Source organism: Columba livia, chromosome 3 (assembly GCF_036013475.1).
Source record: "Columba livia isolate bColLiv1 breed racing homer chromosome 3, bColLiv1.pat.W.v2, whole genome shotgun sequence".
Lineage (NCBI taxonomy): Eukaryota > Metazoa > Chordata > Aves > Columbiformes > Columbidae > Columba > Columba livia.
The window spans coordinates 77,177,257-77,202,888 of record NC_088604.1 but is presented as its reverse complement, the minus strand read 5'-3'; the positions used below and the strand labels follow the sequence as shown (position 1 = coordinate 77,202,888).

Genomic DNA, 25,632 nt, shown 5'->3' with positions numbered 1-25,632 from the left:
AACAGGTATCTTTGTTATTTTTCTTACAGAGACATTTATCTGCCATCACCTAGATCTTAGCCAGTGTGTCCCCACCAGTGCACAAGTGAACTGCTGTGGCCACTGTCTGGTTCCTGCTCAGACCCAGCAGGGAGAGCCCTGGAAAGAGTGGCCTGTCCTGAGCAGAGCTCCCACCTCCGGTGCACCCAGAGGGGCGTGGGGCAGCCCAAGGGCAGTGAGGGGCTTACAGGACAAGCAGGCAAATTGGTGACAGTCACACAAAATACATGACATGCAGCACTTTTCAGCAGCTGTGACCCCAGACCAGCTGAAAAGTATTTTGAAAGCAAGATAAAGGGCTCACCTCCCACTGTGGTTCCCCTGCAGAGACACTGCAGGTTAGGGTTAATTTGTTTTCTGAATTAACTAGGAATTTGGGAGGCTTGAAGCAATTGTACCTTTTTTCTTTTTTTTTTTTTTTTAGTTTTAACTCAACAATCCTATTTGCCTGTGAGTATTTGGTAGCTTCTTCTCAACTGGAACTTATCTGGTGGGGCGGTGAGAGTTTATTGTGTTAATAATGTGTGCTGCTAACTGATCCCTTTCCCCAGGTAGTGAAAACTTCTCTGAGATTGAAATCTTGTGTGATGAAAATGTTCTTTAAAAATACCTGGAAATAAATAAATAAATAAATAAATATTTTAAATTACAAATCAAATATCTAATAAAAGCAGGAATATCTGGTATTTCTATAGCCCTTTTCCCTTCTAGTTCTCAAAGCACAGCTTCAAAAGCACTCCTCTGGCGTCGGAGCCATCGTTCATACAGGCTGCCTTTTCTTTCCCGGGTTGTTGCCCTTTCTTTGTTCCCTCATATTTCCCCTTTCTTCCCACCTCCCCTGCCACCAGCCAGCTTAGCTGTGTCACTATGATCGTGCTCTTTGGAAAATGAAGGGGTGCATCACAGATGGTTTTTTTCCAGACCTTGGGATTGCTCTTCTCAACAAAGAACAGGGTCTTGGTGACAGCCCTGCAGAGCAGGCTGTACTCTTCCCTTGAACAAGCAGCAGTGCATCACGTCATGCTCAGAGCGCGTTGCCTCACTCCCTTGCCTCTCCCCGTGTCAGGCTTTTCAAGTTTCTACAAGAAAAAAAAAGCAAGCTTTCATTCTACAAGGCCAGCATTCAGTTCATTTTTTTTTTATATTGCAGGGAAAATGATAAGCCAGGATATAACAATGACCTACTTCATGTCTAGATAAAATAATTTCCTCTCACTGTAATTTTTCTCAAAGAATAATATTTGACTAACGTGAGCAAGTAAGATAGAGCAAGAACTTTTCTGTGAACTGGCTGATAATAGACCAAATTCAGCAGTGAGACAGACAACTGCCACCCTGTTGACCTATGTGGAGTTAAGCCTCTTTATCTCCCAGCTCAGAGCTCTGAAAACAATTGGGTTCAAACCTGTAAGATGTGTGCATGTGATAGGGCTGAGGCTGAAAGCTTTGGAGACAACAGCTATCTGTCACAGCATCCCTTCATCAGCACACCCTCAGCACGGCTGCCCAGGAGCTGCTCTGACTTGCTGCTGTGGTGCAAACGGGCCGCCCCCCCTCTGCAAAACAACTGGTTAGCTCATCCTCTTACACAAAAGGCTACTGTATTTGGTAGGGTACATTACAGTATAGGGCAACCATGCCGCACTGAATCCACTCACGCCCCCCTCCCCAAGCACAGAAACAATGCGGACTGTTATAGCTATCTCACTGGAGCCTACTTAGCTCAATGCATTGACTGTATTTGTCTACTGAAGGTGTTTAAAAATGTGCATGTTGCATTTTTTTGCTTGCTGCATTTGTATGAAGAGCTTTCTCACATCATCTTTTGACACCATTCAAACGGATTGTCACCCAGTGCACATTGCCCACCCTCTCATCTCCCACCTACAGTTTTTCTTGTGGTTGTGCATCTTTCCTCTTAAATGAGTTCCCATCACAACACTGATACAGGCCACAGATTTTCTATTTGTCACTGCAGATAAGAGGTGACATTGCTCAGGCATCCTTGTGTCCTCAGCTGGGTCATATTCCATCCTGGTGTCAGTGATCACTGTATGTCTGCTCACCTTCAGCTGGCACACTGTTCAAAATGGACTGAAATTCATCTGCTGTCATGGCTTCAGCATGCCATGACACACTGCCCATGACAGCCAAAGCTGACCAGCATATGGTATTTACCATATTTACTATCAGCTTATTTACTGTCAGTGTATTTACCACATGTTGATTTCCAGCATCACGTGCCATTCCACAGTACTAACAAGATACACCATTTATGGGATGCTGCTGAGAGTAAAATATAGTTAAATTTTAATTATGGTTCTCCTTTCATTTCTTTCCTTGCAAAAATGTAGTATGAACCAGATCTGGTCTATTGACTTTTCTTCCATTTCTTGTTCTCCCAGGTTGAAAGTTCCTCTGGATTTCTAGAAATGGAGAACTACTGCCTGCTGGACTCTGGCAGGAGAAAGGTAACAAGCATCTGAGCATGATGATGGAGACTCCCCTTGATAGCTCTGCTCCTCAGGTACAACAAGCCTTTCTGGCAAAGATCGTGTGTGGGAAACAACTTTCTCAGGTGCTTCTCAGAGCCTGAAGATTAAACTCTCACAGGGAACTAGAGTCTTAAAATCTATACCTTTTCCCACTCTATGTGCCTTTTATTAGCATTGCCTTTTCTTGTGCAGAGATGCAGCTATGTATACACTCAGAACCATGCAGACTAAAAATGAGACACTGGACTGCAAATGGGGCTCTGCCCCCCGCACAGAGCAGTAGGGAGCAAATGCACCAGACATATAACAACAGCATTTAGTCTCCATGCTCTATGCAGTTCTTTAGAAATGACTGAAGAAGTTATTCCTTGTCTTGTGCGGATCCTGACTACCTTCAAAGTTTCACTGAAGCAATTTGTTTTCAATTCAGAAGGGACACAAGTTGCTGTGCAATTCACCCATTTTCCTCTTGGCCCAGTTGAAGGAAAAGAAGGACCCATAACAATTTTTGGTACTGGAACTGGTACCCGATTTTGATCAGGAATGTGATTTGTCACCTCTGTCATCTCTACACCGAGCTATGTGGTTCATCATTGAAACAGCACTGGTGCTCAAGATCTTACCACACCACAGGTAGCTCTGAGCCCACTCAGCTATCACAGCAGAGCAGCGATGGAGAGGCTTCTCACCCCTTTCAGTGAAACATCTGCTGGGCTGAGGCTAATACTGAACTAAACAAATGCTGTGACTTTGCAGGCAGGTGGATGGGGAATTTTCAGGCTTTAGGGCTCTGCTGTGAAAGGATCAACCCCAGGAACAAGTGGGACAACAGGCTGCCATGGTGGTAACCTTTCAAACAGATGCAGCTGTTTGCAAAGTGAGCCTGCACCTACACGTGTAATGTTTTTCCCTTTCCCAACAAGAATGAGACAGCACAACTGCATTGTTACTCCAGAGACTTAGCTGCAACAGTATTGTTAAAGCAATTCAGCTTTTGTAGGTAGACAGGCTATAATTACACTAAATTAAAACAGAATGCTTTTGTTCTAACCTAGGCAATCCCAAGAGGACTTGCACCAAAATAACCAAAAGTATGAATTAAACCATTTCTGTTATTTTGGTACATGCCTGAGTGCAGGCAGGCTCCCACTCTGGTCCTTCTGGCTGTTGATCCTGGCAAAGCCCAGCTGCTTGAGTCATCTCTTCTCAAGCTTCCTCACAGGGGAATCAATATATGAAAGCACCTGACTGGGAAACACCTCCTGGTTGTAGCTGGGTGCCCTGTGATGTCTCTGGCGCTGACTCCTGTACATGGCAGCACTGTCTTTGTTCATTTAGGGGAAGGTAATTCTGCAGGACTGAGCTGTCCCACAGGAGGGTCAGTGGCCCTGTGGGTCTTGAGCATGAGGGTCATCCTGAGCCATGCGCTTCACTGGCTGCCGTGTTCCATCCCTACCTGGCTGTGCTCCCCACAGGAACTGGGTGGGCAATGCCACCCCAGCACAGGACTCCAGGGAGCTGTTTCTTCCCCATCACTACAACTGTATGCAGAGGGCATCCAGCCTGGGCTCTTCCAGGCTGCCTTTGACCAGGGAGGACCTTGGGTCTGGCCCTGCTTTGGAGTGCCCAAAATGTTGTCTGGAGTGCACAAGCACCAAAACTTATGAACAGCCACAGCAGCTCTTCCTATGGAAGAGCTCAGCACACATAGGAAAGCAAGATTAGCTGTACCAAGTGCTTATTTCCATGAGGGACACACATTGGCCAGGCCTTCAGTGGTCAGAGCACGCAGCTCTGGGCTTTATAGAATCACAGAATAATTTGGGTTAGAAGGGACCTTCAAAGGACACCTAGTCCAACCCTCTGCCATAAGCAGGGACATCTTCAACTAGATCAGGTTGCTCAGAGCCCCATCCAGTTGGGCCTTGAACGTCTCCAGGGATGTGTCATCCACCACCTCTTTGGGCAACCTGGGCCAGTGTTTTACCACCCTCATTGTAGAAAGTGTCTTCCTCATGTCAAACCTGAATCTCTCCTCTTCAGGCTGAAAAGCATCACCCCTTGTCCTGTTGTAACAGGCCCTTCTAAAAAGTCTGTCTCCATCTTTTTTATAGGTTCCTTTTAAGTACCGAAAGAAGCACTTATAGAAGCAAGAGGATGGCAGCCCTGCAGGCCTGTCATTTCCAGCTCCTACAGCGAGCACGGAACAGGCAGCTGGGGCACGACGTGCAGCTGCAGCACGCCCCGCGGCACGGAACCAGAAAAATGACGATACCAACATCTGTATCCCGGGCTGATGACAGCGCGGTGGGGACACGAGCCCGCTCGCTCCCGCCGCAGAGCGCGGTGGCGGCGCCGGGCTCGTCGCCGTGCTCTGCGGCGGGAGCGAGCGGGCCAATGAGGGGCGCGTCCGCGGGGCGGCGGCGGCGCGCCCCCTGCCCGCGGCCGTCGTGGCGGGCAGCGCGGGGCGCTGTGGCGCCGCCTGCCGGGCCGGGCCGGGCCGTGCGGCGGCGGCGGCGGCTCCTCCCCGCACGGCGCTATGTCACGCGGAGGCGCGGGGCTGGCGGCTGGGACTCGGTAGCGCGGGGCGAGGCGAACGCAGCGCAGGCGGGATCCGCTGCTACAGCCGCCTGCGCCCGGTGAAGAGCCAGCGGCGCCGGGGCTGGCTTCGCGGCGGTCGCGCCGTGCTTGCCGGCCCGCGGGGGCCCCGCACCGCCCGTCCGCCGCCGCTGCACCCCGCCGCCCTCCGGCCGGTGGTCCCGGGCCGCGCGCCGCACCCCAACCCGCGGGGCTCCGCGTCGCTGCGCGGATGCCGCCGCAGCAGGAGGGCGAGGCGGGATACATCAGCAAACCGGCGCCGGGCGGCTGCGAGGTGCCGCCGGTGCCCCCGCGCAGGGTGCGCAGCGGCCGGGCGGCGGCGGCGCTGGGGGCGGCACTGGGCGGCCGCTGCAGGGCGGCGGGGACCGGGGCCGGGGCTGCGGCAGGGGTCGGAGCCGGGGCCGGAGCTGGAGCCGAGCCGCGGCGCAGCATCAAGTGCGTGCTGGTGGGGGACGGTGCCGTTGGGAAGACCAGCTTGGTGGTGAGCTACACCACCAACGGGTACCCCACCGAGTACATCCCCACCGCCTTCGACAACTTCTCCGGTAAGGGCCAGGGACGGCCGCAGGGGCGCGGGAGGGGGTGCTGCCGCCGCGGCAAGCGGCGCGTCCCGCGTGTGCTTCACCCTGGAGCCGTGTCGGGGTTGCGCCGGGTGGGGTGTCCAGCTTCGGTTATTTCGCTGTTTTGGGGGGCAGGACCCTACTCAGGCAGGACCGGAGCTGGTTGGACTTCCATCGCAACCAGCAGTACCGGTTGGTCTCCCGTGTAACGGGGCCAGGCTGGCAGCTGGTGTCGCGCCCGGCCGTACGGCCGAAGCCGGGCTTTAATTGTGAACTCTCCGGTCTAAAACTTCCAGCTCTCGGCGAGATAGGAAGCGCCTAAAAGGAAAGCTTAAATACTTGCCTTGTCTCAGCATTGTAAAAGGGGAGGTTCTGGGTTTTCTCTTTGGTTCCGGCGGGGGCTTTTTGTGCCCCGGCCGTTTTGAAGATATATCAGAGGATAATAAACTAAAGCCTTTGTAGCAGAAGAATGACCGGGACCGCTTGGCTCCCTCTCCCGGCTGCCAGCTGGGGGTTAGTGCAGCCGCTCACTGCCTCATGTCTTGCAGTGAAATGAATCGGAAAGCCCTGAAGGGCTTGTGTGTGCCCAAGTGTTAGCTCTACACTCCCTTCCAGCTCTGTTAAGTAGTTAAATCTAAACTAATTGTTAAAGACTGTAAGAGCTGCGGGAGGGTAAATCTTCTTTCTTTTCTTTAATGGAAATCGTGTACAGTTGGACTCACCACACTTTTCCCCGCTCCCTCCTCCTTTCTCTCCAAAGCTGTTGTGTCTGTCGATGGCAAGCCGGTGAGACTTCAGCTCTGCGACACAGCTGGTCAGGTCAGTGAAGCCACTTATTTGATTCAAGTGACAGCAGGAGGGGAGAAGTTGTTGCGCAAAGTAGTCCTGCTAATGACTTCATGGATTTGAAAGGATTCCCAGTGTTTGATCATCGTATTAAACTGCTATTATTTTCACTGCAGCTTAACCCACTGCTTTGCCTGGTGTTTGTTGAAGGGTGGGGGACAGACTCTGACTCTGAATAGGGGCTGGGCACAGGCTGCTGCTCTGCTGGCTCAAGCTGCTGCTTTGCTTTGCCTGGTTAGAAAGGCTGAACATATTGAGGATTCAAGGGCCACCTGGTTTTCTCTTTGAACAGTTGTCACTGCCTATATTTTTGCTAAATAACTGCATGTTTAAGACTTACGGTGTTTGGGATGTATGTATGCAAAGAATCCACATCTGTAGGTGTCTGGAGACAGAGACTGTGTTTTTGAGGAGGCTTAAGCTGAAGGGATAAAAAGTCCTATTGGGTGTTGTCTGTGGAGACTTCATCTTTGCCATTCCCATCCCCCTGCTGCCACAAAGCTGAGGTTTGCTTTAATCTAAGTCCTGAAGAGTTGAGAGTGGTTGATGCCTCTCAGCTCCTAGTTTGCCTGATGCATAAAAAGAGCCCATTTCTTACTGCCTTGTATTTTCTGCAAGTCCCTGGCTTGTACCACCCTGAGCAGCATGCAACGCTACTTGCCAGGTGCTGAGTCTGGATAGCCAAAAGTAGCCAAAAGTGTTTTGCTACCTAGCTGACGCTTGAAGGCAAGTGGGAGTTAGGTTCCTGCGCAGCTTTGTGGATCTGGGTCTAAACTTTCACCAAAAGCACACTGAAAAGTCTCAGTGGTCTTAACATACAAACCTATTTAGATGAGTTGTAACTGGGCGCCCTACTTAGGAAAGGGGTTTGAAGGGCTGTGCGGTCCTAGACAGCAGTGTAGGGCTCCCATGTGCCCTACAAACTGAAGCTAAAATCCTGCAAGCAGCCTTCATTAGGTAATTATACCAAGTAAAACAGCAGAACAGTCCCATGATTTCATGTTCTGCTGAAGAGACCGGTGGCACTGCAAGGGCCTTGGCTGTGTGTATTCATATGTAGAGTGTGGCAGCTGAATTTGCCATCGAGTGACAGCCTGTGGACAGGTAGTGCCTGTGGCAACATGGCTGCAAGGTGCAGGAGGGACTGGCAGGCCCAGTCATCTCTTGCCTTCGCTGTGGATAATGGTTAAGATGTTTGTTCTGGCTGCCCAAGTGCAGCTGGAATGGGTAGAGTTGCTGCCGTAAAAATGAAGTGGTTATCTAAACTGACAGAAGTCATCCTGAATAAAAGATACCTAGCTGGATACTTTGGTAAAACTGCTTTCATGAGATGGCTGCTGAAACTGCAGCTAAAAAAGCACTCCAAGCACAGGGAAATTGTATTTCAGCATCACCAGCCCAAAGAGGTGTAGAGTCCCTGCAGGTCATGTACCTACCATTGAAACTGCATGAGCGTACTTGGGATATGAAGGGCACTCTTTCATCTTGATAGAAAGCCTTAAGATGCGGGTTTGGCTTTCAAACCCATTGCATTGAGCCCTTTTGAGGTTTCTCGTGTAGCAATTACGTGTAGCAATTACGTGGCAAGGTGACTTTCTGTAAATGGCCCTTTCTTTCAGGGCAGCATCTCAGTAAATGCGGGGTGTCTCTGAGCCAAGACCTGAGAGCTTCCTTTCCTTTGAGCCTTAATCTGAGTATCAAGAGAGCTAATGAAGCTTACTTTCTTGACTCGTGTTTTATAAATTGCTGTCTCTCTCAGAGATGCTGCTGGAAGAAATTCATTCAAGTGAAACCAGACTTCTGGGGCTTCCAGGGGGCTTTAAACTGCATATCCTGGGCCTCCAGAGGCTTTAAAGGAAAATTTCACATCTTGAAAATTAACATGGAGCTTGTAATTCAGTGGTAAACTGCTGATACTAGAGAAATGTTTTAATCTGTGTGTGTTATTTGCACTTTCAATTCAGAGCTTTTGAGAACACGGTCTGTTTTAATTAAAATGTCACTGCTGTTGAGGCAAATCCTACCTGTTCAGGCTGCTAGTGTTACCCTGCTTTTATCCTACTGTCAGCATAAAAGCAGCCTGCCTGGAGTTAACCCTTGCTTCTTGCTGATGCTTTGCTGAGGACTAGCATGCCTTTATTACCATGAGGTGTTTGGCTTTCTTGTGGCTAGTTCCTGACACTGGAAAAGGGCCTTGTTTGCTGGAGTTTGCACTAAAAGGAGAAGAAAAAATAAAAAGAAAGGTAGCGCTGAAGTGCTGTGAGGCCTGTTTGCAGTTTGTTTGATGTGGCATGGGTGGGAGGGAAAGGTAAAGCTCTTACTCTATGCCATTGGCATGTTAAGCCTGCGCATTGTGAGTCATTATTGCAGCCATCAGATTTAAATCCCTGGGCACAATGGCAGGGAAATTATTCCCATATCCTGTAGGATGTTGTTAAGTAGTCACCAGTTTAAAAGCTGATTCCAGGAAAGGTGCTATTTCAGGGAAGGTACGCTTGTTGCTGCTTGTCTGCTCTGCTCTTGCAGGTGTCTGGAGGTAGAAGTGTTAGCAGAGCAGCTCTGAGGTGCACGGGTGCTCCTCATCGGAGGGGTTCACTGACTAACCCCTGTAAGAGGTGGACCTATAGAAAGTACCTTCTCCCTCCAGTACTTCGATGTTCGGCTTTGTCGCTCATGTGCTGTAACCTGCTTCCCACGGAATTGCTTCTCTGTTGAAATGGGGCAGAGTGCCTGTGTACAAAGAGAGAATGAAATATTTAAGCACTCAAACGAGCTGCGGTATTAGAAAATCTCAGCTATGTGGGGAAGCCACCACCTTCATCTTGCATGCCCGACGGTGGCAGGATGCCTGCTGGCTAGCAGCTCTGCAGGGTGAGACATCAGGCTGGGTACAGGTGACTTCTGCTCCAAACCTTGAGTGGTCTGGGTATTGATGTCAGGACACCTCTCCAGTGGCAGGTGATCCTTAGCTCTTCCAAACATCAGTGGCAGGCTAGAGTTGGGAGTGTGGTGGGGCACCCTCTGGGGCTGATGTGCTCTTTCTGTTGGGTACTAACATGATTTTGTTCCATGCAGGATGAATTTGACAAGCTCAGACCTCTGTGCTACACCAACACGGACATCTTCTTGCTGTGCTTCAGCGTGGTGAGCCCCTCCTCCTTCCAGAATGTGAGTGAGAAGTGGGTTCCCGAAATCCGATGCCACTGCCCCAAGGCACCCATTATCCTGGTTGGGACACAGTCGGACCTCCGGGAGGATGTCAAAGTTCTCATTGAGCTGGACAAGTGCAAAGAAAAGCCAGTCTCAGAGGAGGCTGCGAAGCTCTGTGCTGAGGAAATAAAAGCTGCGTCCTACATCGAGTGCTCTGCTTTGACTCAGAAAAACCTCAAGGAGGTCTTTGATGCAGCCATCGTGGCTGGTATTCAGTACTCAGATACCCAGCAGCAACCAAAGAAATCCAAGTGTAGGACTCCAGACAAGATGAAAAACCTCTCCAAATCCTGGTGGAAAAAATACTGCTGTTTTGTATAAGGGTTGCAAGGACACAAGTGCTTCTCTGAGGAAATCAAATAGAGGCTATATTAGCTGAAATCTCATCTGTGTTGTCCCGAGTGTATAGTGTAGATCTGTATGTATGTGTATACGTTGCTACTGGATATTTCAGTTGCCCTTTCAAGGGTGGTGGAAGGATTCTTAGTTAAATGATTGCTATAAATCAGGTCTGGCATCCAGTTTCGTGACTAAAACCTCTCATTAAGGAAGAAGAGCACCATGTGTCTGTGAGGATAGAAGGATTTGTCCGAAGGATTTGGCTAGTTGTGTTTTAAGGCATATGCAACGGGGAGGAGCACACCGAAGGCCTTTGTTGCCAGGGCTTTGCAGGAGGAACACACTAGTGATGGTGGAGACGTCAAGCTCTGTATGTGGATGATCAAAGGGAAAAATAACACTGTGCCTCCTAACTGACATTTGTAGCTTTAAAACCCCACTCCTGCTCTCTTCTCTGTGTCTTCCCAAGCCAATGCTCTTGGGGATCGCTTTAAAAAGGGTATGTGAGAGGTGTAGTCTATACGCAAATGCGACAGTTGGAAAGGTCATGAATATACCTTCAGCACACGGTGAGGGAACATAATCCCTTATGGAGCTGACATCTCGTTTGTCACCTCCTGACTTTGAGAAAGTCCTTTCTGTCCTCTTTCCCCTGCCATTCCCAGGAAGCTGCGTGGAAGCCCGAGGAACATGACCAAGCTTTAACCTGCTACCTCGAGCAGTGGTGATGTCCTCTGTATTTTTGCAGACATGATGACAGTTCATCTATTTCAGTTGAAAGGAATGTAAATGCTGTTTGTTGTTTGGTTTTTTTTTGTTTGTTTGTTTGTTTTGGTTTGGTTGTTGTTTGTGTTTTTTTTTTTTTTTTTTTTTTTCAGAAATATGTGTAACAAATATTCCTGCAGCACCATGTAAACCACATCTGGTTTTAAGTCTTCAGCCAAGTATTTCAGGATGCTTCTCCTTACCTTTTAAGGCTGCTAAACAAATAACAAATCAGGCAGATCAAGATTTATAACAAACTAGACTCTAGAAACTGAGGCTGCTGTGTCCTCTTCATGATGCTGTTTTCAACCAAGTTAATGTTTCCCTTCTGCAGGCAACTGACGCTTGTGGTTTAACCTTGTCCAAGCTCACAGTCGTGAAATCGGCTGAGGTCACCCTGGATATTTAACTGATAATTTTTTTTCCCCAGGTCAGTCCAACAGATTGACTGAAATGTGCCTAAAATGTAGCTGAGTGATCAACATGATGCAGAGTTGAGTGTGACCTACTCTCTGACTAAATCTGGTTCCTACTAAACTAAGCCTGATTCAAGCCCTGACGAGTTAGAGAGACCTGAGGGGTAACATGACCCTCTGCAAGAACCAGTATTTTAACTTATTCTGCAGAGGACATTTAGTTTGTGCCGTTTGTCTGCCTTTTTATGGCCCTGACTACTTTTATTTTTTTCCCTAGATATTTCAAGATCAGATTTTATATATATATATATATATATATATATATATATACTTTTTTTTTTTTTTTTTTCCCTTTGGTCATAGCCTTGAAGTGACCTTTTTCATAGTCTTAAACTAAACTGCAGTGACAGAAAGCTGAAACCTTTTTTTCATCAGAAATGAACCAACGCCTGATATAAACAAGAACTGCGTAAGCTGTTTGAGTTGATGAAGCTGACCACAGTTTACCTCCTGGCCCATTAAAGAAAATAACACTATGTAAATGGATTCTGGGCTGTATTGGCATAGGCTCCACACATAAACAGTATTTTTTCCTCCTCTACAACGAACTGAGTGTAGAATGGGTAATGTTCCACTGCTAAAAATTTGAAAATGGGATGGAAATCTTTACCTAGGTCTGATTCAATAAAAATGTGTTGGGTTTTGCACTGGAACAGCCTAGAAAAAGTTTCCATAGCACAGAAGCTGGATGCGTTTAACTTGATTACATCTGGTTGGTAATGGTTTAATGTTTACTGGTCATGAAGTTAACATCTGAACCTTTATATTTCATACTCAAATGCTTTGACAGGATTTCAGATATGCAGTCATACCGTCCGTCATCCAGGAGAAAAACATAGAGCCAGATTTCTCTTGGGTGCTTTGCTTCTCTGTAAAACGGCCTCAGTCAATCAAAAATGTGGATTTGGGAGGAGATGGGCTTGAATCAGAGCAGCTTCCTTTTGCAAAAGTAGCAAAATTTATTCTGCAAGATCATACTGCTTTATATCATGCCATACTGGAAGCAGTAGGTTATATTTTATAAGCAGCCTGTTTCATAGTCTGGAGTAGCATTACTTTAAAGTTAGCCAGCTGTGACTGTTTCTGAAAATGTGATGTATATACAACTTGTTATAGCCCTTTACTAGGTGTATGTAAACTGAGGTCTATTAACTTTATGAATACTGCTCTACATAGGGCTACACAGGGTCTAAGTTCTAGAAATACTACATTTAAAATCACCAGTATTTTACAAGTGCAAGTGAGGGGGAGATGTCTCTATGTAGTCTATAATCTGATGTGCCTTATAAAAAAAAAACCACACACCTCTCTTTGTTTTCTAAGTGTAGGCTATATTCTGAAAAAAATATTTCATGTGAGAATGATATAAATGAGGTATTTGGAAATAAATTCTGACCTCTGTATGTGTCTGCCTCCATTGCCTGCTCGGGGAAGGTGAAGGGCAGTCCTTGGCTGTGCACCAGATTGATATCGGGCAGAGATGAGGCAGCTGTGCAGCCAGCCTGGGGCTGCGCTCCTGGCACCCTGGCAAAAGGCCTCTGGCTAAAAAATACAGACTTTTTCCGGTGCTGCTGCATCTCCAGGGGGATGGGCTAGGTGGGAAGGGCAGGTTGATGAGCATTCTGCCTCTCTGCATGGCAGCCTCTTGCAGGCTCATTGTGCCTGGACCCCGAAAGCAGGGTGAGCAGCAGGAGGAGCACAGCCTGGCTGAGGACAGATCGGGGGGACACTGAGACTGGTGGCTGTTATTTTACCACGCATCGTGCCACACATGCCCGGGGGCAGCTGGAGGGCATTTGTGCAAAAATGGAGCCTGTTCTCTCTTGGCAGCAAAGGTCTTGTCAGCCCCTCCCTGAGCCTTCTCCCTTGTGCCTAGGGCCTAGACTTGTGAGGCTTGAGGCTGTTTGTGCGCAGGTCCCAGGTGGCCGTGGTGCAGAGGCCATCTGCCCTTCAGTGCCAGGACAGCTGCCGCAGGGCTGTGTCACTCAAGCAAGGAGCAGCATGGAGACCCTGGGACATCCTCCTGGAGCCACTAGTCCTGCTACTAAAAACCACTCAGGAGAATAGGCTTTGCTCTAGACCAAGGTTTGTAAGCTGTCACTGTTGAGTTTTTTTCTGGTGGAGCAGGCACACTGGGATGGCATACCGGTATGCCCTCCCATGCTGCCTATCTCCCAGGTTGTAAGGACGATGCATTTTCAAATATCGAAACGCATGCAACCTGCACGAAGCAGAGGAAGGAGGTTAATGTGCCGTGTGTCTTCTCCATGGTCGGTTCCTCACTGTTGGAAACAAAGTCTTGGCTTCTTTTCTGCTTTGTTACCTGACATGCTGGAGGCTGCTGGGTGGCTTTTTCACCTGCAGCACAGCAACCCTGTCGGAGTGCCTGAACCACCGGCAGGGCTGCTTTCTGGTGAGTACTGGGTGTCGAATTGCTGCTGCCATTCCTGGTGCCTTTGAAGAATCGCTTGCAATGGGTTTGTGTGCTGGGCAGTGTGAAGTTGGGGTGTGCTTGCTGGAGACTGAGTCACCTTGCCTTTGCACACTCACTTTGGAGGAAAAGGGGCCGTGCTAGCTGAGAGCCCAGAACCTGCCATTGCCAAATCCCAGTGCAAAACCCCTTCTACCTGTGAGGCATTGCTTTTCTGCTGAGGTGGGCTGCTGTCTTATGCATCCTGACATCTGGGCAGGGCTGAGGCAGTTCAGGTCATCCTTTACGCCAGGGTAGTGTTGTGCATGTGTGTGCTGCTGTGATCAAAAGGCTCCTTCAGCTGCCCTGCTTGAGATACTGGATGGGGTGGCAGCTGAGGCTGATAAGAGCATACTGAAGCAAGCCTGCTGTACATAAGGTTTTCCAGGAATGCTGAAATCACTGCTGCTTTGTGATGGATGGAAGTTCCCAAGAGAGGATTTTGTTTCTTTCATATAAAATTTAAGTGCTCTGTGAAAAATTGTGTTGTTTTTTTTTTTTTTAAATGGAAATCAATGTCATCTTTACCATTTTTCCATATGTATTTTGGGCATTGAACATACCTCTAGGGTATGATTGAAGGTTAACTAGAGCTGAGACACTAAAAAATGTGCCAGTTTGGGGAGACAGTGTCTCTGAGGAAACTTCACCACACTCTTACTTTGCTTTTTATTTTCTTCCTAGACATCAGTTATTGACCACAGAGAGGGAGACACTGCTGCAGGAGATGGCCTTTTTGTATGACCACTTGCAGCTGACCTAATATTGTCATATGTATTATGTTTAAACATTGAACCTCAGTGAAGCATGTGAGTGCTCTTGCAATTGAGCAACCTTTCTGAGCTCCAAGAGATAATCAATGTGCTTAGAGGTTTGTACAGAAGAGACTTCAGTCAACTTCTGCCTTTGGTGTTGCCCTGGTGTGCAGCCAGGTGGGGAGAGGGGAAAAACAACTGCTCAGGAAAGAGTGAGACATTATAAACCTCGAAAGAACTGGCAAAGGAACCCCTGAGCAATGGGAAGTGATAGAAACTACTTTTACCTACTTTAGGCATGATCAGATTAAAAGCTCAATTAGAGAAATTCATGGGGAAATGAAGAGCCCCAGGGAGGGCTGTTAGGTATAAAAATACAGACTTTTCTTTAGGAAATCTCAAAGCTGCAGGTAGCTGGAAGCTGGGAGGAAATATCACTGCACTCTATAGGGAAAAATCACTCTGCATGTGCTTGGTTCTTATACTCCCTCCAAGCATCTGCGCTGGCTAGGGACAGGATATGGGATGAGGTGGATTTTTGGCATCCACCAGCCTGGCTGTCCTAATGTATTTAATGTTTTTGTAAGAGCAAGATGGGTTTCAAGCCAACAGCAAGGCCCCAAGATCCAGTAGGGCCTCCTGAAGCTTTAGCTTCCCACATTGCTGGCAGACAGTGGGAAGATGTAATGTGATGAGGGTTGTTCATTACCCATTTAGTGCAGTCTTCTATGGTATAACCTGGGGAACAAGCAGTCGTATAATTTAATGAATTTTACCACCTGAGGCAGAGTATTCTTCAGCACTACCAATTTATTTTCCCACACTGCTTTAACAGGATGGATGAATCAGTGTTGTATATGAAAAAAGGCATAAAGCCCCAGCTTGAACCAGCTTTTTTATTCAGCCCTGTTTTTTTGTTTTTTGTTTTTGCCCTTTTTCTTTTTTTTTTTTTTAATTTGACAAGGGAAATGTGTCTAGAGGATGAAGCATGAGGAACAGCCCTGCTGATATGCTGGGGACTGCATGGATCTCCCGAGGAGCTCCTCTGGCTCTTCAGCACAGAGAGGTTTCTGTTTCTGTTTCCATTTTCAAGGAGACCTATAGCAAACACTGATTCAGACACTAGTGGTGGGTGCAAGAGTGTCCCCAGATCTCTATTGTTCTTTAGGTCTGTGCATTTTGGTTGGAATCTGGTCCTACTATTTGGAGGCAAAAGAGGAATCATTTCACCCAAGTCAGCAGAGATGCACACCTGTAAAGCTTTATGCAGCATGAAAAAGACTCGAAAAGGGATTCCTGTTAAGCTTCTGGAGCTGCAGGTGTGCTTGTAATGGCATTGCCTCTGTATGGCTCTTCCCCCCTAACTTCACTGAGAGGGATGAGTATCGATCCTCTGCTCCAGAGTTTTGCTGCTCTTGATGGTCTTCTGTGTCCAGCTCACCTACCTCACGTCTCCTGTAAATTTTGGCTTGCCATTTCTATGCATAAGCATTCATTTACCCAAAGAAGCTAGTTTCAGTGTCTCCTTCACAGAGTCACTTAGAAGTCCTTTGGTTATTGTTCATCAGAGGACATGCTTAATCACTTGGCTAGTGCAATCCCAACCCAATACATCTTGCAAATTATTTTGCTCACCCTTTCTGAAAAGTGTGTGTTTGTCACCAATCTCCCATATACTTATCTGATGTTTCTGAATCCTGGTCCACAATTTATTCAATTAACTCCAAATGTCTTTAAAAATCCTTCTTTTTTGGATGGTAATTTTAGTCGCAGTGGCCTAATGGGGTTGATATGGATGGGATAAATATGACAAGGGATAAAGCAGGGTACTTTGTCCAGACAGTTGTTAATTTTCCTGTCACTGTGGGATGTCCCTGTCTGCATGTGTGATGTGGGGCATCTGTGGCCACCTTGTCTGTGTCCCTGGTGCCAGCCCCTGCAAGTGATGCTGCTTGTTAACGATGGCAGAAAACAAGTTACAGGCAGAAATGTGATTTTTATGTTTTGTGTTTCCATTTTCAAGTTGCTGATGGAGTGAGAACTGCATGCACGGAGTCCCGTCTTTTGTCCTGGCAGGCACTTGGTCTTCCATGGTTCAGTGGGGGTAAGAACACCATGAAACAGCTGCACTGCTTTCCTCTGCCTCACTACACCTTGCAGTCTTTCAGCAGAGGGGCATAGAACAAGATTTATCTGAGGGAAGTGCTGGAACAATAGCTCCCCCAGTCATCCTCTCTTTCCACAGCCACCTCTCTCCCCCCGCATTCCCCTCTCCATAGGCTATTTTCTCATTTATTCTTGATTCAAAATGAGGCATTGCTCGAAGTCTGGTGCTCAGCATTTTTCTGCTCCCCGTATCCCGTTCTTCCATCTTTTCAGCTCTGTCATGGCCTTTCCACATTTTAATTACAAGCTCAGCAGGCTTCAGGCTTCCCTGTACCCTAGGGCTGAGAAAAAACACTCCATTTTCCTTCCTTCCTTTCCTTTCCTTTCCTTTCCTTTCCTTTCCTTTCCTTTCCTTTCCTTTCCTTTCCTTTCCTTTCCTTTCCTTTCCTTTCCTTTCCTTTCCTTTCCTTTCCTTTCCTTTCCTTTCCTTTCCTTTCCTTTCCTTTCCTTTCCTTTCCTTTCCTTTCCTTTCCTTTCCTTTCCTTTCCTTTCCCCTATCCCTTTCTTCTCTCTCATTTTTGTAATTTGCCACAACCCCCCTGGGTGAATCTGGTGAGAAGACAGGCAGTGTATTGCAAAGGCTGAAATGGGGTAGTGATAGCAAGGAGGTGAAGTCCCTCCTGCTGCTGGTGGTTGTGGTGGGAATAAGGTGGTACCGACTGCCTGCGTGCGGGGTGGCTGTTTTCTTCTTGGGGCGCAGGCGCCCATATCTGCTGGGCTACAGGCAGAGCCCTGGCCATTTTCAAAGGGCTTTGAAGTACCCTCTGACAATCTCCTCTGGGAGATAAGAGGTTGCAGGGAGAGGAAGGAGTTCCTGGAAACAGTTTCAGCAGCACGTATGTTTACATAGGCTGGGTAACCCAGAAGGACTTGGGCTGCTGACATCAGAGAAGATATGCAGAGATTCAAGCAGAAAATGCAAAGTAATGTGAAACCTGGGGTTTTAAAAGTTAAAATAAATAATTTTTCTAGCATCTGACTCAGGCCTGCAGTTGTATGAGGGTGACATTGGTGGATATAACCCTGCCTGATGCTTTCAGTCCCTTCTTATGTAACTGTTATTTGTGAATTTGCCTTCTCCCTCACCGACACTGTCTGCTCACACAGCCAGCCAGGACAGTCAGTCCCAGAGGTCCCACATCCTCTGTGTGAACAAGTATTTTCTTTTCTTTCTTTTAAACTGAGCTCCCGTCCATTCCATCATGTGCACCCTGGCTCCAGCATTGTAGGAGGTAGCCAGTAACAGTTTACAGGTATGTAGGTGACCAGGTAAATGACAGTGAGACTTGATCTTCTGCCTTCTTTGTTTTTGTAAACCAGCATCATATTTCCTTTTTCCCACCCCAGCTGAAGAATCCCAGCCTTTTTTAGTCTCTCCTCATAGGAATGTCACTCCATCCCCCCGATTATTTCACTTGCTGTCCCTCTGGGTCCCCTCTAACCTCACTGTTCTTTTCCTGAGGAGTGGAGAGCAGAGACCTATGTTTTGTTGTCCAGCAGTCTTCCTAGTAATGCCCAGCATGTTGTCAGGGGTGTTTCAACGAGCTTTGGCATTCAGCCTTGTCAAATACTTCCTGGAAATCCAGCCGTATCCTGTCCCTGGGACCCCCATTACCTCCAAGCTTGTCTTTATCCCTTACATCTGCAGCAGCTTTCCAGAAGGATCTCCCCTCAGAGAAAGCAGCTGGCACTTTCCCAACAGACCATGTTGTCCATTATTTTAGGATTTTTTGTAGTGTCTACCCTTCAAATGAACATGTGTGTAATAGCCTTTGTTGTGAGAGCGGTACAGCACTGGGAAAGAGAAACTGCCCAGGGGTTCCTTTGATCCATATTTTTCAACGGATCTGTGATCTTACCAAAGATGAAAGTCAAGTGACCACTTCCTGCCTCATCCACTCCATCTGGAGGACACAGATCATGAACATTTCCTGTTGCACTGGAGTACTATAAGGCTCCAGCATGCTAGGCCAAGATTCTCAGGTGTGACACAAGTTTTTGGCCACTTTGGTAGTTAGCTCACCAGGGATTCTTTGAGAGGTTTGCTGATCACCAACCCAGTGGAAAGCAGGTCCCGTTGTAATTATTCCAGGTCCGATTTCACAAATCCCCAGTCACATTTGAAACATTTGACCTTAGGAAGGCAAAAACCTTGAGGTGCCTGAGGTAGGAGGCAGAGCAGCAGGGCAAAACAATATCCTCCTAACAAAGTGCTTTGAGAAAGGAGTCTCTGTGTCCTTCTTTCAAGTATATGGTAAAATGATTTTAACTCACTGGACAAATATTTTGTCCAGAATGTAACATTTGCCCAGTTAGAATGGAAACTCTATAAATTTTATCAAAATAACTTGAAAATGTTTCCATAATAAATTTGGTTGTGAAAGGTGCTTGTGCAAATATTGCATTTGTAGTGGAGTCACAGAGAGCAGATTCAGCCTAGTAATTTAAAAATATTCATAATTTTCTGTGAGGTTGTGATCCCAGGCTTTCAACAATGTATGTCTGTTATTGTTTGACTTCAGGCAAGAGGGACACTTGATATATACTGTTGCTTCAGGCTAGGTAAAAATTGAGTGCAATATTATTATAATGGCTACCTTCAGCAGGAAATGTGCAAAAGAAACAAATATGTTGTACTCCAATGTAATTTTTAAACAGGTGAAATTCCCCTTTGTCACATTGGGAGCTTAGTGTCAGGATGTGAGGTGCAGCCTGCAGAGATGATTGGACATTTTGCCCTTCTGAATCCAGAGGAGCAACTTTTACATTCAATGCTTTTGGGAGCAGTAACATCAAAATAATCATGAGAGATGGACAGGGGGCAGTTGGCAAACTTGATGACAGAAGGGTGACTTGATAAACATGTTTACTTTTTGGGATCTAGTCCAGATTTTTGGAGTTGTTCATCCAGTGGGTCAGTTAAAACAGTCACTAACCCCTTTAAAGCGTTACAGATCAGTCCTAATTGGGACCAGGTTGCTCTCACTGGAGGCAGCATTTGCTGGTAAAGCTTTCTGGTGTGAGCCAGGGCTGGCTGGCCAGGGAGCAGCCCCCGGCCCTCATTGATCTGCAATGGTTCAAAGTGAATTGGCGTCTCACAACAGCTTTCTTCTGGGTCCTCTGAATCCCTTTGCTGTACAGTTGAGAGTTTCAACATTTATGTGGCTTGAAATTTTGACCTTTGCTTTGGATGCAGAAGATCACACAGGAGAAAGAGGCACAGTGAGAGAAATGGAAGTGGCAGGGGGTCAGGGCTGCAACCAAGCAGTGTCCTGGGGCTGCTGCAGCTCTTTGGAGCCCTGACAGTTGTCACTTCTGTAATAAATGGGATAAAAAGGTGTTTGGGGCTGGGCAGTGCTAGATCCTAGAGTCCTGGCTGAATGCAAGCCCCCATTTGCTTTGTAGTCCACACTGTGGACCGCAGTTGTGCAGGTTCCCATTCATTTTCCCCTGATGCTTTGTATTTCTCACCCAGGCACTTCTGTTTCTGGTTAATTAGCCATCAGGGTGGCAAAGAGATAGCACAATCTGGTGTTTACAAATAGCTTTGTCTCAGTGGGTGGACCAGAGTGGAGGTTCTCAGGACACCGGACCCATAAAATCCCCATGATGGAGAGGCTTGGGTTGCGTTTTTTTTTCCCCCTTCTCCTTTTCTCATTCCGGTTGTCAGTGTTACTCCCAAGACCAGTGTCGATTGATAATTACCCTGGATGCTGCAATAAGACTGGGACTTCTGCCTCAAAGACTAAAAATCCATTGTCTCACCCAGGTCCCCACAATCAACACGTGTCAGCTTTCAAAACTGAACACTTGAGTGGGAAAATGTGTAAAAAATGGAACAGCAGCATTGATGGTGCACTTTTGGAAACGGAAATAATCTCCTTTGTTTGCACTACCACATGTTAATGGGTGAAGTATCAGCGACATTTTCTCAATAAAGCTGGTGCTGGATTTGTCTCCGTTGCCTGGAAATCCCCTTTAATCTTGTGAAATGCTATCGCTGTAGTAAGAAGTATATCATGGCTTGCATCACTTTGCTTATTCCCCTCTATTATCTTGACCCAATGTGGTGCAAATTCGCAAGTATTTAGCTAGATTGAAGCACTAGGCTCGCAGGAGGAGGAGAAGCATCATGTAATGGGAAGAGAAATAATTTATTGTATAAATGTGCTTCCAGACACTTTTTACTGGATACAGTCTTTTGATTTTATTTCTCCTCCAGAAACCTTTGCACCCATGCAATTAAAGCTTCTCCCCTCCACCTTTTGTAGCTGCTGATAAAAATTAGATGTTGTTTGGTCCTTTTGGGCTGCATGTTGCCACATTAGTTGAATAAAAAACTCATTTATCTGTGATCCATTTGGCTGTTCTTGAAGGTGGGATTGTTCTGGCTGGGTAGCTTAGGAAGACCTCAGCTTTGTGAGCTTTTCTAAGCAAGCGGATGAGGCTGCTTATGTGAAGAGCTGGAGAGTTCAGGTGAAATGAAGAGGGAGAGAGGTAGGATTTTCCTGCTGTGGTCTGGTTCTTTGGGCTGCAGACTCAGGTCCTGAATCTGCTCCCGGTTATGCTGTATAACTCTAAAGTAACTTGATTTACAATAGCCCACTCTGAATTTAACTCCATGTAATTGATGGCAGAGTCTGGTCCTTGTTATTCATTCTGCACCTAGCCAGTTTAAAGGGTCAGGGAAAATATCTGAGAAACAGAACTGCCTTTGATCTTTGGTTTAATATTTCTGCTACATTTTACATACACAAAGAGTTATCGTGGCCTTTTTCTAAGAGTTGTTCAGCAAGGAGAGGCATAAGAAGTGGTCCCTGTGATGGTGAGGAAGTTTCTGGGACATGTGAAGTGTAAAATAGAAACGGGTGAAGGACGAAGATGGATTTCTCCCTCTGTTATTCCCACTAATAAGGCTATATGCAGGTAGAGGAAAGGAAAATAGTGAATACACGACCTCTTTATTAGATCTTTTAGTTTCAAATTTTTGGTTTGCAGCATCACAGAGAATGACATTGCAAACACTGTCATTGTAATACATAGTGTGGCAGTTGCCTCCAAGAATTCACGTTTGCCAACTTATATCTTATACTTGTGCTACCTAGTCATTATTCTAATTATAGTGGTTAAAAAAAAAAAAAAAAAAGGCTAAGGCAACTCAGTTCATTGTTTGCACATGCTGGCTTTTATGACATGGGTGCTAATATTTAATTTTGTCACTGTCCCAGAATGGAACAGGAAGCATCAAGAGGATTTTGGAGAGGTGAAACATATATCTGTAACATTTGTTCTGGATAGTCACCAGGGCACAGTTAATAGCAACAAGCTGTATTTGATGCTAGCTGAGCATAACTTGCTTTTCTTCTTTGCTTTGCAACTCACCTGTAGCGAAACAACAGGATGGAGACTTGAGAGGTGCTTTTCAACACCACTCATTACAAAAAGCAATGCAGCGTGGCTTCCCTGGCACATCAACAGCTCAGGTTTTCCTTTGGAGACCTATCCTGTCCAAATCAAGTTATCAGCCATGCAGAGCAAACAGTGGTCGGAGGGTCAAGATTAGTCTGGAGAGACCATTTTAGCTGGCTTTCAGACATACCAGCAGGTCGTCAGGCCAGCCAGACTGTGGTGACTGCTATGACTTTGGCTGAACCAAAGAGGAATGAAGACCTCTATTAGAGCTGTTGGAGTTTGTTAAGTGAGGTGCAGACTGGGCAAATGAATTTCTAATGATCCAAAGAACACAAGATGGGAAAGACAGCAGCCCATAAGCACACAGTCTGCCACAGGGACAGAAAACCTTAGTACTGGAAAGGATGGGCTTGAGCTTCAGAAATATTTTATTTTAAATCCCTGCTCTTAGTAGGAGAAAAACAATTTCCGCTCTATGCCAAGATATCTGGGAGGGAACTGCTTGCAAAATGGTAGTGTCTGGAAAATAATATCCCATGAGCACACATTCTCAACAAATTCCTTGTATTGAGATACTTACTGTGTAACCTCATCTAAGTGTTCCTGCTCTGGCAGGGGGATTGGACTAGATGATCTTTCGAGGTCCCTTCCAATCCCTGACATTCTGTGATTCTGTGATTGGAAAAAGAGGCTGTTTTTATAGACTGTGCCAGACTTCCTGAGGAATACATACAGGGAATGAAGAGTACTACAGATCTGTATTGACAATTTTACACAGTGGCACATAAAGCACTGCAGCCCCATAAAAATTCGGTATATCAGCTGTCTGTGTGCAAATTTTGTCTGCTTTTTCTATATTACTTTCATGACTTGTTGATGTCCAAGCTGATGCTGTGGAAAATTGGCTATTTTCACTTCACACACGGAATTAATTATACTTCTGCCATGCTGACTTGCAGAACTCATGCCAGATAATTTTCACATAAGATTAGGGGACTGAGCAAACTTATGAAAAGCTAAACAGCATTAGCCCTGAGCCCTCCACCATGTTGAAGGACAGGCAATAAGAAGCCAATTAATGTCCTCAGGAAGGTTTATACATTTTGGCTTGCATCCAAGTGCAAACGTGATAATGACTGGAAAAAACACATTCATCCACAGCCTGTGCCAAGTTTTTAGCTTCAAGTCCATTAATTATTCCATGTGTCACAGGATGATAAGACATCCCCATGGCCAGACCTGTGGGTGTCCACTCACAGAGTGCTGGGTGGGCAGTGGCAGCCCTGCCAGCTGAGTGAGATGCCTTCAGCCCTGCCCGCTCCTGTGCCCTCGGAAAAGATCCCAAACCTGCATGGTTCAGGAGGGGTTGTGGTTGTTTAGCTGTCAGTGAGATGTACCCAGACTAAATTGCCTGAGTCCCTGGGTTACAGCTACACAGAGGATGCAGATGAGATCCCAAGCTCCCTGCTTTGGGTGCTGCCCCAGTTACACCTGGTCCCTGCAGCACGATGCAATCTGGGAGCCCTGGGGCCTGTTGCAGCACACACCCTGCCCACGAAGCCCAGGAGAAAACTGCATTGCCCCACCTGGAAATACCTGAAATACCTGTAGGCTGCACATGCTCCCTCACTACAGGCTTACTGAGCACCCCCGGTGACCTTCCCTCCCTTCGCTCCAGCTTTTCATCTCTGCCTCCTCACTTCTGGTCTTGCCTAACCTTGGCAGGGCAGGGGCCCAGCTGTGTCTTCCCTTCCCAGGGAACACACGTCTGCTCCTGGACCATGCAAGGGTTTGGGTTTGGATTGAAAATTCACCTCACAAGGCCATTCCTACAGTTTTGGAGTGGATTTTCCTTTCCCAGAATCCACTCTCCAATACCGGCAGAGTGCAGCTATTTCCTCTTGTAATTAGTCCTTGAGACTTAGAAAAAGTGCAGCTCTTTAAAGGGAAATTATTTTAAAACCCTCACTGAAGCAAAATGTCCAATCTGACCCAATTTTGGTTTTACTGTCTCAGCAGGGTCCAATCTTGCTTCCAATGGACTGTAATATGAGATTGGGTCTATACCTACATGCCTAGAAAATGTAACCCAGGCCTTTCTCCTCACTGAATCATAAAAGCCAAGTGCCAAAAACCTCATTCCTTCTGTGGGTGAAATGCTCTCTCTCAATTTTTTGAGCAGCAGACCTGTTCTTAGAGATACCTGATACGGATCTTAAATCAAAGCTTAATCTGGGATGTAACCTTGAAGTGTCATCCCGCAGACAGACCAGTCATGTGAGCAACGTGTGTATTTTCCCTTTTGACAACAGGCAGCACCACAGCCAACTCCTACCCCAACTCACCCTGCCGAGACCATGCACATGGTTGGTGATAACGCTGGCTTCAGTTTTCACAGGGAGGGACATCTGTCGGGAAGGCAGGAGCCAGGGGCAAGACAGACATTGGGGCAGTGTTGCAGAGGGAGCCCTGGCCTTTCCTGGCAGGCTGAGCAGATTCCGTTTCCCCAGTTCCCAAAAAACATCCTTCCACATTTCTCACAAGGACTTTGAACACCCTTCAAAGAAGGATCACAGTTTGCAATAAACATGTTACGTAGGATGTTGTGCCCTGAGACTCTACCCACAATGCAAACCTGCCCTACAATCCTGAAGTTTCCATTTTCCTTTTTTAAATCTCATTGTCTGGTGGCTTGAGACATACCAGTGTCCTGGCTAGTGTTGACACTTGGCAAGAGCCTGAGTTTGGAGATTTTACAGCGCTTTTTGCTTTGTAGCTGAGTATCTGTGTGATTGTCCAGGCCCTGTGGCACCTAAATATTGTTCACAGCCCTCACAGAGCCAAGCACTCAAAGAATAAACAGGCTTCTCCAGACATTTTTGCCTTTATTTTACCAAGCAAGGAGAAAACAGAAAAAGCTAAATTCTCCCTGAGTATGACCAGGCAAACACACACAAGTGAGTGACCCGTGTAGGAGAGTGTCTCTCAGCCCTTGCAGGCAGAAGTCGCCAGCGGTGATTTAAAGCTGCTGTCTGCAGAAAACAAGGGGACGACGGCTCCATTGCTCAGCACACAGCAGGGAGCAAGGGAACAGATATCAGGCTCAATCAGGCCTTGCTTTGTGTCAGGAATAACCACAGGGTCACAGGAGGATTGTGTTATTAAAGAAAATAAATTTGGGTAAGTTGGGCAGTTATTCTCTAGTGGGCTGTTTGAGACTGATTGATTGGACCACAACTGGTACCAGGAACATGAGGGCTCTCTGACCGAATGCTGCTTTCACAGCCATACTTTTCCTTCTCTCTCCTTTCCTCTTTGTTTTCTTTAATAGATGAGGACAGTAAAATGCAGGTGAACTCTGTGAACTGCAAACAATGAGAGCTCAAAGCTTCCTGAATCTAGACATTCAGGGGCAACACAGTGCGTACTTTGTGCTGGCGGGGGGGTGGCTTTAGTTCCTCTGGAGGAAAGTAAGTCACTTATTTGGAGACTTAGAGCTTT

At 46.8% G+C, this 25,632-nt stretch overlaps 1 protein-coding gene and 1 long non-coding RNA gene across 2 annotated transcripts; one reads left to right on the top strand and one right to left on the bottom strand.

The window, feature by feature from the left end:
• Positions 1–619: 619 nt before the first annotated feature.
• LOC135579082 (uncharacterized) lies at positions 620–6,715 on the bottom strand. The gene is made up of 2 exons (XR_010471479.1): positions 6,415–6,715; positions 620–1,118 (listed from the first exon to the last, which is right to left on the bottom strand). It is a non-coding gene; the product is annotated as an uncharacterized LOC135579082 (long non-coding RNA).
• On the top strand, positions 5,080–12,731 carry RHOU (ras homolog family member U). The gene is made up of 3 exons (XM_065057758.1): positions 5,080–5,677; positions 6,453–6,511; positions 9,614–12,731. The coding sequence occupies exons 1-3, from the start codon at positions 5,344–5,346 to the stop codon at positions 10,067–10,069; spliced, it is 849 nt and encodes a 282-aa protein (XP_064913830.1). The 5' UTR covers positions 5,080–5,343; the 3' UTR covers positions 10,070–12,731.
• The last annotated feature ends 12,901 nt before the right edge of the window (positions 12,732–25,632 follow it).

Bases quoted from the DNA above. Each gene is read 5' to 3' on its own strand.
- RHOU (XM_065057758.1), top strand. From the start codon at position 5,344: ATGCCGCCGCAGCAGGAGGGCGAGGCGGGATACATCAGCAAACCGGCG. The intron at 5,678-6,452 runs GTAAGGGCCAGG...TTCTCTCCAAAG, and splicing joins CGCCTTCGACAACTTCTCCG to CTGTTGTGTCTGTCGATGGC. The intron at 6,512-9,613 runs GTCAGTGAAGCC...TGTTCCATGCAG, and splicing joins TCTGCGACACAGCTGGTCAG to GATGAATTTGACAAGCTCAG.